This window comes from Clytia hemisphaerica, unplaced genomic scaffold, assembly GCF_902728285.1.
Source record: "Clytia hemisphaerica strain Z4C2 unplaced genomic scaffold, Clytia hemisphaerica genome assembly, whole genome shotgun sequence".
Lineage (NCBI taxonomy): Eukaryota > Metazoa > Cnidaria > Hydrozoa > Leptothecata > Clytiidae > Clytia > Clytia hemisphaerica.
Window position 1 is genome coordinate 1,812,260 of NW_027103507.1, and position 14,852 is coordinate 1,827,111.

The following is a 14,852-nucleotide window of genomic DNA, read 5'->3' on the forward strand; positions in this document are numbered from 1 at the left end:
TTGGGGAAGGGAAGGTTCTGTGAGCGTCAATATACCGTATTAAGGCCGGTAAGATAGAATCAATGAATAGGGAGGGTAGAGGACTCGAGGGGTTACTGTATGAAAGTGATGCAAAGCGCTAAAACGGGATCGGGTATAGAAAATTTTGAAAATATGCTAAAATGCAAGTTGATAAACATCTGGGCTATACATATTCAAATAAATATTCCATCCTTTTCACTTTTTTGTATTATAAACATAATTTAAGAGTATTGAATGTTTTGCTATTCCATAAAATTCTGCACCCATTTTGCATACTTTTTTCTTCTTTTAAATAGTTTAATAAATAAAAAAAACAACAGGTTTTATAGGCTGACTGTAATTATCCTGATTGAAGTTTCGAGAAGCTACGAGGGCTAGAAAAGATTTCAAACTTTCGAGAAAATCAACTAAAAGCGAACAAAGCCTTTTCACGCTTACCTCATCAGATCTCATGTGAGTCAAAAGGTTTTTCGTTGCAAGCATTCGTTGAAAAAGTTAGCAGTAGATTACTGGAAAAATCTTTTCGATCGAACTGTTTGTTTGTTTTTCTTTGGATTCGAAAGAACCAAAGGCAGGAAGAGGAATGTTTTAGAGTTACACTTTTCATAAAAGCATCACCATGGCATGGTCTAACGTGCATTTTGTACTAACCAAACTAGAATATCCAAGAACGGTGTTTATGTTGGTTTGGTCTTGGATGAGTGACCTGAGTAATCGCTTGTAGACAGATGGGTTGGCGACTTTTTCGAAACACGTAACTTGTAATAAGGGCTTTTCACAGACTCTAATGCTTTCTGAGCTTCGCTTGCCGACTTAAATATAGCCAAGATGGTTGGTTTGACTTGATTAGAGTTGTGTGATGTTTGTGAACTCGAGCTGTTGATCTTTAAGATGCGTGCACCACTCGAGTAGTTGCGAACGGCATCGAAGATAGTGTCTTGGTCAGAGACAGTAGCGTCAGGGAAATCGTATATTTCTAAAATATGTCCAACCGCTAAAAAGAGGAAAAAACAAATTACGGTAACTCTGTTCAATCTTTAATGATACAATAATAACTGGTTTGGAGGTCAATACGGTAAAATATTGACCGCAGCCGAAGTACAGATCGAGCTTGCGAGGTCTGTGCGCATGATAAAGCCAATATTTGACGTATTGACCGAGAAAACAGTTATATTATTGTGTTTATTAACTGGTGAACATTCTTTGTGTGTTTCTGGCCAAAAAAATGCATTTTCCACTCATTTTCCATGATTTTTTCGTTTCTTTTTTACCCAATATTTTCTTTGATTCATTCTGATGCCACTTTCTTATGAGAATTCATTGCAACGTCAGTTTTTTAAATCATGTTCAAACTGACGAAACTTTTTTATGAAACAAATTTCCTTTTTCAAAATCATCGTCAGTTTGACCAAAGCACTGAAGTAGTTTTTACCGTATTATATTGACCGCTAGAGAACCAATCAAAATAGCGCATTTTCTTGTATTGACCGGCTTTTACCAGTTAATAAAGAAAAATAATAACTCTTTCATTAAAATTATGTCAAAAAGAAATAATTGGAAAACAACTTACTATTCTGTTCAGAGGAGTCTGAAGGTTGTGAGTTGGGACGACTGATACGTATTTGTTCATTTCCTGCCGAAACTCGATGGTGTGGACGATATTTCTTTTGAGTTGGAATGTTTGGACGAACAAAGTGCTGACCAAGCACCTGATTGTGCATAAACCTGTGGAGAAATATATCGAGAAAGAGATTCATAAAGAGAGAATAAGTTATTTTTAGGGCAAGATTCTTGGTTAAATGAACTATATTTTCTTTTGATAAATGAATGAATGAATGGATGGACATATGCGGGAGATTTTGGAACAAATACCTGATGCGGGATATGTGCTGAAATGCAAAAGAGTTGTCAGCTATGCAATTAATATTAGATTACCTTTTGGGGGGCCCTTGCATGTAAGCATACTGTTGATAGTTTGCTGGTATTTGCATTAATGGTCTTTGAGCCATCGAAATATTCTGTTGATGTGCAGGCTGTTGTATTGCATAGCCTTGTTGGTATGAGGCGTCAACTTTTCTATATTCGTTAGTAGTACTATTGTCCATATTACTAAATTTATTATTTCTCGTATAAAAATCAGTCCATTTCTGTCCATTAATAATTTGCCCTGCACCTCCAGAAACTAACATCATTTGTTGTTGGGCTTGAGCACCACCGGCTGCGGTGACCGGTACATAGAAGGAATTACCACCCCGTTGGTACATCAAAGCTCCATGTTGGGGCGTGGTAACATGTTGTGCCATGTTGCTGGGTACCGCTGCAGTAGCTGCTGCAACTTGGGTTGTGTCTTGATAACCCGGATAATTTGGTACAACGTTTTGATAATATTGAACTGGGTATCCAGCAGGATAATTAGTGTATTGAGCGGCAGCAGCAGTGGCGCTTTGTTGAATTTGATCACTGGGACTAGGAACATAAACTATTTTTCTTTGTTGTTGAGCGGGTGTTGGATGTTCGGTCGGTGTAGAGGGGCTTGTCGGTGAAATAATTTGTTGCTGAGTTTGTTGTTGGCTTGCATTATCTGTGCGTGTATTACTATTTTGATTATCAATATTCATAGCGTTCATTTGGTTAGCAACATCTTGGTAATGTTGTTGTACTTGTTGCTGTTGATGCTGTTGTTGAGTCATAAATTGTACGTTCCCGTCACTAACATTACCAGCCTGGGGCAAAAACAATAAATAAAAAGACCATGAATATCAATAAAAGTAAAATAATATTCAAATGTTTTTTCTTACACACATTATGAAGCACTGGTCCTAATCATCGAGCACTCTTTGATGGAATGAATCATCTACTACAGTTTATATAGCTTCACTATTTAGGAAAATTTATATAATTTAAAACAACTCATTGGAATCGTACAAATAACAAAGCTTTTCAAACACTTCCTGTCAAACTAATAAATCTGACGAAGTCCAAAAGAAAAATAATATTACCTGTCTTGGGACGCAAACAATACTACCAGATGGATGCATATAATACTGTGCATTAGGGACTTGACCTGGTGAGGCCACAATTGGACTAGCTTGGGTACCAGTACTACCAGGTACATAGGCGGCATAAACAGCAACATAGGGATTTCCTTGTTGAGGTGAGGGCTGTGGTGCCACGTATCCTGCAGCACCAGGAACGTAGGCAACTTGCGCAGAATAGTTTGGGTTGAAATACACATGGCCAGAACCATCTGGTTGATTTGGACCTTCAGTTAATGAAAAGAAATAATAATCTAAAATCAAGCAGTTGATCATCATTTTGTTTAATCAAATACTCTCGGGTACCTAATAGCCACCCCCCCGCTAATTAATTTTTCGACCCAGGACATTCTCATTCAACCCCCCCCCGCTTATTAATTTTTGGGAAAATGCTTTTGAAAGTTCCCCTCTTTTGCCCTAACCTTGCTGTATTAGCCTCCTTTTCCAAAATTTTCCACCCAGGACATTTTTATTCCAACCTCCCCCCCGCTTATTCCAACCCCCTGGCTATTAGGTACCCGAGAGTAATATTATACTGGCATTGAAACGAAAATAAATAGTGCTTCCCGACCAATATTTTCCCATCATTTTACATGGACCCCCACTCCTCACCCTTCTGCAGACTAATCTTTAAACTAAGACAACTAAGACTAAGTTAAAAATCTTTAAAAATACTATGTGTTCTATATTCAATATGGCGTTTTGAAGGTGCAAAAAGTCACGGAAAACATTTCCCTAGAGATCTTGGCCCCCTCATTTCAAATGGCTTGCTTTAGCAAATTTCTTAGCAATGGCTGTTTTTGTTAACTGCCTCAATAGATAATATACCGGTCGATAAAACGATATAGAAAAGGATGAATGTGCTAGCAAACCTCTGAGAATTGCTTGATTGGCTATGTAAGGATTCGTGCTACCACCACTACTCCCTTCAGTTGGGTATGCATAAGCTTCACTTGGTGTTGATACGTTATTATCCCACTGATGAACTGAAAACAAAAACAACAGATATATAATTATATAGCCCACAATTCAAATGATTACACATCTCAAGGCCGCATGCAACTTTAATTTCCTGGAGGAGACAAGGAAGTGACGTCAGAAAATCTAAAAATGGTATTTTGGAGGAATATAGCATGACTTTGCTAGCCTATATTTTTCATATTCTTGCTTAATCTGGCAAATGTGTTCACAGAGAGAAAGTCTTTTTAGCGTTTGTTTAAAAAAGATATCAGCCATTTTATCCCTAAAAGTATGGGGACAGAACAAAAATACTGAGAATAAAGAATCAAATGCAATAAAACATTTGGGATCAAGACATTTTGTCAACACAAACACAATACAAATATAGCAAATATTTTATCTTTTTCAGATGTATATACCTTGTCCTTGATGGCCTTGAAGCTGTAATTCAAATGGTTTCACTCGTTTTGTTGTGACACTGGGAGTTGAGCCAGGTTTACCTCCTGAATAAATTAAGAAAGGTTTAAATTACTATTAACATTGAATTTAAAATGTAAGAGTAAAGTGTACTAGTACATAAATAAACCGTATTTACTTCATATAAATACCCTGGGTATCTGAGGGAGGCGTTTAAAAGAAGGGGGCGCTTATTAAACAATTCATAACTGAGGCCACTTTAATAGTTTGAATTGAAACCTTATTTTGTCTTCTCATAATTATCAAGTACAAATATATCAATTTCGGCTGTAGAAACGGGTCAACATCAATTTGAATACTAAAAGGATACAATTATTATCATATGTCTCAGTTTTCCTTCATATTATACTGCCTTACATCTACCTGTTTCAAATAAATGCCCCTCCTAGGGGGGAGGGGTGCGTTTATTTGAGGGATGTTCTTTAATGACTTTTCCTCAAAGGAAGGGGTGTTTATTAGAGGACGCGTTTATTATAAGGGAGGGGCATTTATTCAAAGTAATACAGTAATTCAACCTTCAGTTCAAAATCACAAACGCCAACAGGTCAAAGCTTTAGCTATAAGTATAAAATTGTTGACATTTTGAAAATGTTTATCACTAATACCTGTCCTGGCTGCAACAACAGCAATAGCAGCTTCTTTTTCAGACAACACTGATGAATCAGTCGACCTAAAAAAGGAGAGAATATTTTTATGATTAAAACTTATAAAGATAGCGCAGACTATTTTCAAATTTCTCATTGTAAATGTTACATTAGATGACTTTTCGGACAAAACCTTAAAAATCGCAATAGCTTGACATTTACGTTTTTTCATCTTTTTTTACGGAACACGGTGTGATCAACATAAAATGATACTTCAATAATTTATTGTGTATGATATATATTTCATTGTCTCCAGAACAAGTGGGGTCGAGACTAGATTTCCTCTTTTATTGAGATTATAAGATTATAAAATTTCTTTATTGTTGCTCATTTAATATATGAAACTTGAATATTATTTTAAAGTTGTGATTATTTAGTTCCAGACTGATCAGGAAGCTTTGTCTGAAAAAATATGACCATTTTTTAAATCAGTTTTCTCCTCTTGTATTGAACTTAAGAGTAAATATAGTTATTACAGAAATGATGAAATGAAATGATTGACAAGAGCACAAAAGTCTTGATTACAATCTTATAATAGAGAGAGGAATCAAGTTCTGAAAAAACAACCATATAAAGAGCAGAAGACTTACCTTGCAGTATGTTTTGGAGAATAAGCGACTACTTCAGAATCAAAAGACTAAAAAGAAAACAATGATAAAGAAGGAAATAAATAAAAATGGAAAATATATTCCCACTTACATTGCCAAAATAAAATTTTCAAATCTGATCTTCCTTAAAGCTATTCTTCTTTTATTATATCTCTTTTCTTTGCAAAAATAAAAAACATAAATAAGGTTTTTAAGGTTATCAGCAGCAGAGAGAAAGAAAATAAACCAAAAGAGAAGGATGGGAGAAAAAGAAGAAAACATCTGTCTCAGAGTGGACCTTATCCCTTGTGGACGTACTGAAACACAAATCTTGCTCCATTTAAGAACAATATGACTAAAAATAGACTAGTGTTTCAAAGGAAGTAAGAAACAAGTAACCCTTTCTAGATTCAGTCATCTATTTTTAATACCGAAGTGAGTAGCACTAAAAAAACTATCAATGATTACTTCATCATCAAAAAAAGGTTACTTTTTTAAACAGGACTCGTTAAATTTTAATCATTTCATGCAAAATTTCAGCTTCCCCTTCTTGCAGTTAATAGATAATTACTAATGCTTCTCTTTCTTCCCTTATTTTCAATCTTTAGTTAATATTTTTGATGATATTTAAAGTATGACTTGGTTTGGGTTAAGAAGGACTCATGCTATAAAAAAATTAAGATTAAAAATTTGAATTTTTAAAACATGTGTGGAAAACCTGATAAGACAGAATTGAGTTGCCTCTGCTCAGGGATTTTTCCAAGCACCAAGCAATGCCTCCGTTTGTATTTTCAAATTGAGTTTTTAACAAAGGCGAAAGCCGCGATATCAGAGGCTGGGGGCGCCTTGAGCCCTCCTGTGGGTCCAGGGCTAGCCCTGGTGGGGGGTTCAGAAAGCTGAGCATATTTTTGTCTTAACTAGCACTTCAAAACGGTTAAAATTGAATGAATTTATAGAATTTATCAATGAACTCAATTTGATTGAGTTTAATGCCACCGTCTAACGGGGGCATTTGGGTGCTTGGAAAAAACACTGCTGCTCTATATTTTGAAAACCTAAAAGGTGGGTCTGATGCAATACTTTTCAAGAGCCTAAAGTTTCTCAGCTCAAAAGCTGTCCTTTAGAGGATTTCAACTATTTCTTGAATTTTACTTTAACAATTTTACTAAACAAATCTTACATTGGTTGGAGTGCCAGCTCCTGGTTCATCTGTTGACGCTGACCGTGGAAGAATCACTTTTGGTGATGAAATTTCTTCATCAGTATACTCTCGACTGCAGTAAGCTTGGAACTTGGTCTCAGGACTATGAGAAAAATTAAAGTTTGCTCAAAACCTATAAAGCAAACTCTCTCTCAATAAATCTTATACCTGAAATTGGAAAAGAGTCTATTTATGAAAGCCATTTGATCATAATTTGGTGAAATTTAGCTGTATCTTATGTTTGGCATATCTCAAAACAACTCAGTAAAGATTGAAGATATATTGTTATTTGCAACTTAATGTTTGTAGTTGAATGTCTAAATTTTCAATATTTTCTTACACTCTTGAAGAGGGAGTTTTGCTAATGACAACAGCTTTTCCTGTGTTATCGATATTATGGTCCAGTCCAAAATATGCGGCAACTCTGTGTACAAGCATCCTGTGGTAGGATGTCATCTGGTTGTACTTGTATCCTGTCTTGTTTTTATCTTCAATGAACTCTGTGAAATCTCGTTCTAATTTTAAGAGCATTAGCCTGTCCCTGTATAAGAAAGGAAAGGTAGAAATCATACATTTACCAAGATAATAACTTTAAGGGGAGGAGGGGCAGATAAAGGGAAGCTAATACATGTCAAGTAAAGGTTAACTCTAAAGAATAAAATAAAATCTTCATCATTTCAAGACATAGATTTAAATGGAATACCAAAAGTCTAGTGAAAAGTGTCCTTCAAATAAACTTTTTATACTTCATGAATTCCATATGTGACTAACGGACATTTCCACTGTTTAGCAGGCTAGAAGTCAAGCTTGAAAATAGGAATAAAACTTCTTTTGGTGTGGTAACTATCAGTGGGGGTCAAAGTTTCAAGAACCATATAAAACTTTTTCTCTTGACTTTCACTTGGTCAGAAATTGCAATTAATAGGCCCGTGACTAACGGACACAAAAATTAACATCTAAAATGGGACACTTTTACAAACAGCTGTAAAGTGCTGTTCCTAAAGCTACAGGTTGGTTTTTTTGCTTAAATTCACTAGAGGAAAGGTTGAATTTTATGTTTCAAAATTAATTTTGAAAAAAAATTGTCAAAGTAAGAAAATATGACAAAAATTGGGCAAAAAATGCTGTGACTAACGGACATTTAAAAACGTGACTAACGGACAAAACTGTTTTTTAATGATTCTGACGAGGCAATCCAACCATTCCTATATTTGGTGCTTTAGGGGTGAAATGTTATATCAATAGAATGACAAAAGCCTAAAAGAATAGAAGAATTCTCATTTTTCTCTGTGTGGTACCATTCCTGTCAAGTGCATAGATCCCGAAAATTTGAAAATTTTGAAATATAAAGATCTGTTGAGTTTTTATGGGTGTTTTTTGCACTGCATTGTTTCTTTGTTGAATCAGGACAAAGACAGACAACTTGGGTAAGGGTATTTTATTTATTTACTTCGGAAAAGGATTATTCTCCCTATTATGACAACTAGTCCGTTAGTCACGAAATTGTAAAATGCACACACAAAGAAAGGATAGACTATTTTACATATATCTATGTGTAAAATGGGTAAATATAGTCAAAATAGCTTTAATAAGAACAAAATACATGGTTTTTTAAGCGAGTGTCGTCATTATATTCTCCGAACTCTGAATTTTAAATCTATTTCGTGACTAACGGACAATTGCCATGTTTACTAACAGAAAACAACTTTTAGTGGAAAAATACTTCATTTTTGGTAAGTTTAGCCTCAATTTGTTTGCAATAAGGTGTTAGAAACCAACCATTTTGAAAAAGTGATCTTATGAAAATTTCATCTCAGGTAGGATGATTTTCGTGACTAACGGACACTTCTTGATGAGCCTCTTGTGAGTTACCCACTCAACCTTTAGGGCTAAAATTTTGCACATATTTTATGGTCATAGTACTTCTGTTTTTAAGACTAAAATAAAAGAAACATGCAGCTTCCCTTGGCATTCATTGGAACTTTTCTTCTTATCAGTGTGACTAACGGACAGTCGGGTAGGCATGCATAACAGTCAGAAAAAAAACAAATAGGAGTTAAGCAAAGCAGATTTTGATTATTGATATGTTTTCTATAGTGGTTGTCAGTACTCTATCACAGATTTGTGTACTGATACAATCATATTTGGATGAAAAAAGTTTCTGGCAAAGTTCTTGGTTTTTTCAAGCAATTTTGTATTTTTTTGTATTAAAGGCTTCACCCCAGCACAGAAGCGTGAAAAATGGACTTTAAAGAAAGATTTTCTGGATTCTCACACTTCAACATATGTATATTCAAGAGAAAATGAAAACTTAAGTTATTTTTGAATTTGAAATTATGACCTAGATGTTAATTTTCTCATGGAATTCATGACTTACAGGTTTGAGAGATTCAGTGAAATTAAGAAATACAAACAACTAGATTCCCTTCTGGATTGGCATAAAGATTTTTAGAATAAGAAATCATTTTTTACCTTGGGTTTTCCTTTAGTGTCTTTACCATGAAGTCGTGTAAATCTACACCAGTTGAATCTTTATAGTCCAGTGAGTTTTCTAAAATTTAAAATTAAACAAAATTAAGATCTTCTTAAGATCTGGGGATGAAGCGTTGCGAAATATTTAATAGCAACTTCACACTTCAACGACAATGAGAATAGGAGACTTGAATGCAATTTCATCACAAGGGATTTCAACTTCTTAAAATCTTTGATTGAAAATAACACTGAAGAACTAAATTTAGATAGATCAGGGTTGGGTTGGACTGTAACCAAACAAATCAACTAATACATGGACCAATAAATTTGAATACATAGGTAGATCTCCTTGCACAACATGACAATTCTTCTAGCTTTTGATTTCATTGTCATTCTATTAATTCTTTCAGTCCTGCGGTACCGCACAGCGGTTCCTTTGGACCCTTTGTTATTTTCCAGAGAACCACACGGTTCTTTAATTTCTTTATGATCTCTAATTTTTTGAAGCAAAATATAGAGAATTTTCTATATATCTTTAAAATCAAATAATATAGCATGTTCTGTGCAGAAAACCGCATGCAAAAAGTATGATCGAATACTAAGTTTAGTTCACATAAAGATTATCGGAAATTTCTACAGGCAAAAGCTGTAGGCTGTAAAAAATGTGATTTTTCACATGCTCCTCTATCGTTCAGAAAAAAGGAGCAAAAATTTTAGAAACATAACAGTTGTGGTTTAAATTTAATCTAGACTTGACTGAGGAAGTCTCTAAATGCAATTTTTAGTTCCGAGAAAGTAGCCGTGAAAACTTCAGGGCTGAAAATGTTAATAAAAATATTGACAAAAATGTCAAGCAGATTTACTCTGCTTATACTGTCTGCATACTTAAATCTATAATTTGTGCCTCACCCTCTTCATAGATTTTGGTTGTGCATGGAGGTGAGTTATTACATCTCAAAACATCTCAAACAATACAGACTGTACTTACCTCTGTTCAATGAAGAGGTTGTTGACGAGGGAGATGAACTGTATTCCACATTATATGCTTGTTGTTGTGTCTGCGTTTGTTGTTGTGGCGGGCGGTGAAGTGTTTGTGACGTCACATCTGGTTGTATCTTTATCTGTTGGACTTTAACAATATCTTCAGGGGTTTCTAGACTAGGTTCCATTACCGCTACAGCTTCTTCTTTTTCTTTTTGAGTTTCACCCTCTTGAATATCTTGAGTATTATTATCCTCAATCTAAAGAAAAACAAAACATTTTCAAAACATGACATGATGGCAAGGGTCAAATGATGGATTGATTGATTGATTCAAAGATTGAATGTAGCAAATGAAGTCAAAAAGATTATGTTTGGTCTTTAAAAAAAGTACAACTCACCCCATTGAGGTCTGCAACTGGACTAGCTACATTTGCACTTCTATTCAATAATTTTATCTTTGGTGGCTTATTCTGTAAAGTAAAAAGGGTAAGTAACAGAACAGGAAAAGCTGCAAAATTACCATTGTTACTCAGTAATTAATGAACTATAAAAACTAAAAAATTCCAAATCCGGAAAGGAAGGGAGAGGGTAAGATTAGCCTTGGTATCTAAGCTGTAGACTTTTTTATTTAACTTTGATGCTCCCACTGTTTTCGACTGAAGGTTTGAAATTCTAAGCTGTGCCCGATCATTGAATTTACAAAGTATTCTACTTTCTTTTGGAGTGAAGATGGATTCTGAATCTCAGTTCAAATCTGGACGATTCATTGGAAAACCTTTATTAATACCTGTGATGTTGTGTATGGCTTAGGTGACAATGTGCCATTCATTTTTGGTGACTCATTCGTAGATGTTTCGGTAGGTTTTGCACTGGTCGGTGAGCTTGGTGGTTTAGAAATTTTTGCCATTGTGACACATTGATTTATGATATCGGTATCTCCCATTGTTGTTTTGATAGGTGAAAATGATGTATTAGATAATACCGGTTGTGTCAAAGTTGCCATGTTGTTTTGTTGATTCACCTTAAGATGAAGGAAGGACAAAAAGAAATTGAAACATACAGAGTGAGCCAAGTATAGCTAAACCAAATCCTAGAAAGACAAAAAGTGTCTTGGTTTAGGATTATTATTTCAAAGATTTTGCTAAGGATTGTTTGTGTCCAAATATCTGCCAATATTCATGGGCACCCATATCTGACCAAAACCTAAAGTCTTCTACTGTGTGTTTAATATCTGATTAGGATGAAATTTACTCCTGAGCTAAAGTTTTAATGAAAAAAATTATCAAAAGCTTAACGAAAGAAATAAGTATGTCCAATTAAAAAGCATAAAATTGAATTTTTTTTTACTGTTAAATCAAGTTCAAATCTGAAGCTCTTATTAAAAGTAATTAGTGTCAATAATATGATGATATGAAGAAAGAATAACTTTATTTTATCTTTCAAGAAAACTTGATATAGTTGCAGTATCAATATAATTTCAAAAGTTTAAGAGTGTAATTCAGACTTTCTCATAGCTCATAACTTTTCCAAAAACATCATCACAAACAGGATTTTCAAATCATAAAAATATAAAATTCTGAGAAAGCTTGTGTTCACAGAACAACAAACTAACATATAATAATAACGGGAGAAGAAAATTAAAAGAAAAAAAAGCGAAAGGGACCAAACAAACAAAACTACTCATAATGTAAACAGCTCCCACATTGAAGAGAAGTCCAGACGAAAAATGCCATGGATTTTACAATCAAATAAAACCGCATTCATACATTAAGAAAGCAAGGGCAAATAAACAACTCAAGAAGAAAAAAAGTCAATAGAAAATTATACCAACATGTGTTAAATATACACACAATTAATTAACATAACAATTATTAACAAACATGTGAAAGATATAACCAGTTGTACACCTTCAAATTTGTACAAATCTATAAAAATAACCTTTAAACATTGAAAGTTTTTCCAAAAACAACTGCTTTTTATTTCTAGATCAGTCAAAGCTTACTCTCAGGGGAATCAAATTAGTTAACAGCAACTACTGTCCTTTACTTACGAAATCGAAATTTGAAAATTTTCCAAAAAGGAGAACTTTAAAAATGTTCAATTACTTACCGAAAGAACATCAACTCATTTCTACACACATTAATAAAAATCTTTCCAAGAAACAAGTCATCAAATTAGAAAAAAAAAGTTGTTTGATTTGTAACTATCAAAAAATAAATTAAGTGACAAAATGCTGACGCTTGGCATAGTATTATAGAAACCATTATTAGTATCAAGATGAGTGAAAATTAATTTACTTGTCTATTATTAAATTAACTAATTAAGAACAATGGAAACTTGATTCGACTTTTCAATCAAAGACTATCAACGTGATGCAGCATGTTACATGTTGGGTTTTCTTTTATAGAATGGAAAAGATTATTTAATTTCCTACCATAAGACCCAAGACCATAAATGAGTAATCAGACAAGTTTAACACTCTGTAAAAATGATTTATTTTTAAGTAGTAGTAGCAATACCCCTCAAAATACAGTTACAGTAATACATACACGTTTTTTTTTATTTTCAGAAACACGTTTATAAGGAACTTGAGGCTGAAAATGGTTCCAAAATTATAGTATTGTTATAACGAACTGGTCAGGCTGAGAATAAGAAAACAAGTTAAGGAACAGAGAGTTAAACTTGAACTTGCACGCATTTACAAAACCCTAAACAAAAATATGACAAAACGTGGACAGAGCAACATTCAATAAACATCTTTTTCCTTATTGTAGTCCATTGTTATACTTATACATAAGTTACATACTTAGCAAATCCAATCTTGGCAGCTAAGTAAATAAGGAACTCGATAAGGAACTTTGAGGCTGGAATGGAAATTCTCTGGAAAAATAACGAACTCCAGCCTTGGAGGAAAGTTAAGGTTCCTTATAATAATAAAAAAACGTGTAGAACTTATTGTGCTAGTACTGTATGTGCTATCAGAAATATGGAAGCTTCATCCAGACAAACTAATTTCAAAAGATATTAACTTCCATATTATTATAAGTAATGGTAGTAGTGACAATTAAGACTTTCATGATGCTTGATGGCTTTCCATTCCTAGACAGAGTATTCTAAAAAGTATTGGTACAAGGTTAAAGTTTAACATTTTCTAAATATTTGGTATAAGACCAAAAAGAATAAAATTTATGTTATCCAGAGTAACTGAACTATATATCACTCGCAAACGAAAGTCTTTAAAATAAAAACGTAAGCAAAACAAACGAACGAAGAGAGAACAACTTCCATGTTCTTAATTTCCTGACATATCATGTACAGTAAAACTTAATATTTGCTATAACATGGAGGGAAACTCTATATTGTAACAGTTACTATTGAGGAGCAGACACAAGAACAACAACAAAAAAAGAAGTTTGTTCCAAAGCTAATTATCTTCGTCTAAACCAACTGAATTTTTTTTGTTTTTCAAGAGTGAGTGAAAGGTGAAATTTGAGATTTTTCCAAAATGACATCTCTCTGGAAGTATAGAGAAAAGAAGTCTTCAAGAAATTTTTAATGTATCATATTATCAAAGAGTTTATGCTAATCAGTTGCTAACAAAAACATTATCCTCTCAAAGAGAGCGTAAACCTTTCAGTGTTATAGACTGGTATGTTTTTTATTAGCAAATCAAACGATTATAAGAAAGGCCCCTCTATAATAGTGGAAAACTTTATCATATACACGATTTTTATAAGAACAAACTATATAAAAACATAAAGCTTCGATGGCCAAAATTTTAAGAAGAAGTTAAGAACATATTAAAGCTTCATTGACTCAAAAACATCCAATTTCTAAGGGAAATGTATGAAAGTACGCAAAAAATGGTGAACATAAGAACATGATAAGAACATTTTTAGGCTTAAAACTCAAAAAGTTATGATTATCCTAAGGCTTCAAAAATTTTGAGTTTTCTTATAAAAAGCGTGTAAAATCAAAAGTACAAAATATCCATAATATTCAACAACAAAAACTTTGAGCAAGGTAGAAGAACATTGATGTTTTATGGCAATGAATTAAGTATTGAAATGAGTCGGAGGGAACGGACCAAATTTTGTAAACTATTTCCTATCATGTACATGCAAAATAATTAGAATCTGACCAAAAGATACATTGAATGGTTTAACATTGCTTATGACCAACTAAGTAAATCCTTTAACCCGATTAGAACAACTATAAAGTTTTACATGTCATTACTGTATTATAACTTATTAAAGAGAGAGAGTGAAAAAGGTATGTTACAAAATAAATTTCATTAAACATCTTTCACACTTTAAAAAACGAGATCAATTATCAAAATGGTATAAATTGGTCGGCTGTAAGAAAACTTCTTATTGCGAAGGATGAAAGGGTTACTATGAAGTATCGTATGAGACCACAACGATCAAGTTCGTTGTTTGGTATCAAGCAACTTTCGACCTTTTTTCCTAGAAA

At 33.6% G+C, this 14,852-nt stretch overlaps 1 protein-coding gene across 3 annotated transcripts in view; it reads right to left on the reverse strand.

Annotated features, from left to right (window-relative positions):
* Positions 1–554: 554 nt before the first annotated feature.
* The window catches only part of LOC136798953 (cAMP-regulated phosphoprotein 21-like), a 32,708-nt gene continuing 18,410 nt past the window's right edge, over positions 555–14,852 (reverse strand). For 2 of the 3 annotated variants that reach the window (XM_067055630.1, XM_067055631.1), the window contains exons 2-15: positions 11,167–11,400; positions 10,778–10,849; positions 10,386–10,638; positions 9,398–9,476; positions 7,266–7,466; positions 6,905–7,028; positions 5,728–5,774; positions 5,099–5,163; positions 4,436–4,519; positions 3,929–4,042; positions 3,021–3,283; positions 1,957–2,744; positions 1,592–1,746; positions 555–1,015 (exon numbers count right to left, since the gene is read on the reverse strand). In XM_067055630.1, coding sequence (XP_066911731.1) covers positions 699–1,015; positions 1,592–1,746; positions 1,957–2,744; positions 3,021–3,283; positions 3,929–4,042; positions 4,436–4,519; positions 5,099–5,163; positions 5,728–5,774; positions 6,905–7,028; positions 7,266–7,466; positions 9,398–9,476; positions 10,386–10,638; positions 10,778–10,849; positions 11,167–11,400 — 2,796 coding nt within the window. In that variant the 3' untranslated portion in view covers positions 555–698. Of the gene's footprint in view, positions 1,016–1,591; positions 1,747–1,956; positions 2,745–3,020; positions 3,284–3,928; positions 4,043–4,435; positions 4,520–5,098; positions 5,164–5,727; positions 5,775–6,904; positions 7,029–7,265; positions 7,467–9,397; positions 9,477–10,385; positions 10,639–10,777; positions 10,850–11,166; positions 11,401–12,488; positions 12,512–14,852 lie in introns of those variants that run through there. The other variant, XM_067055632.1, reaches the window with a different exon arrangement.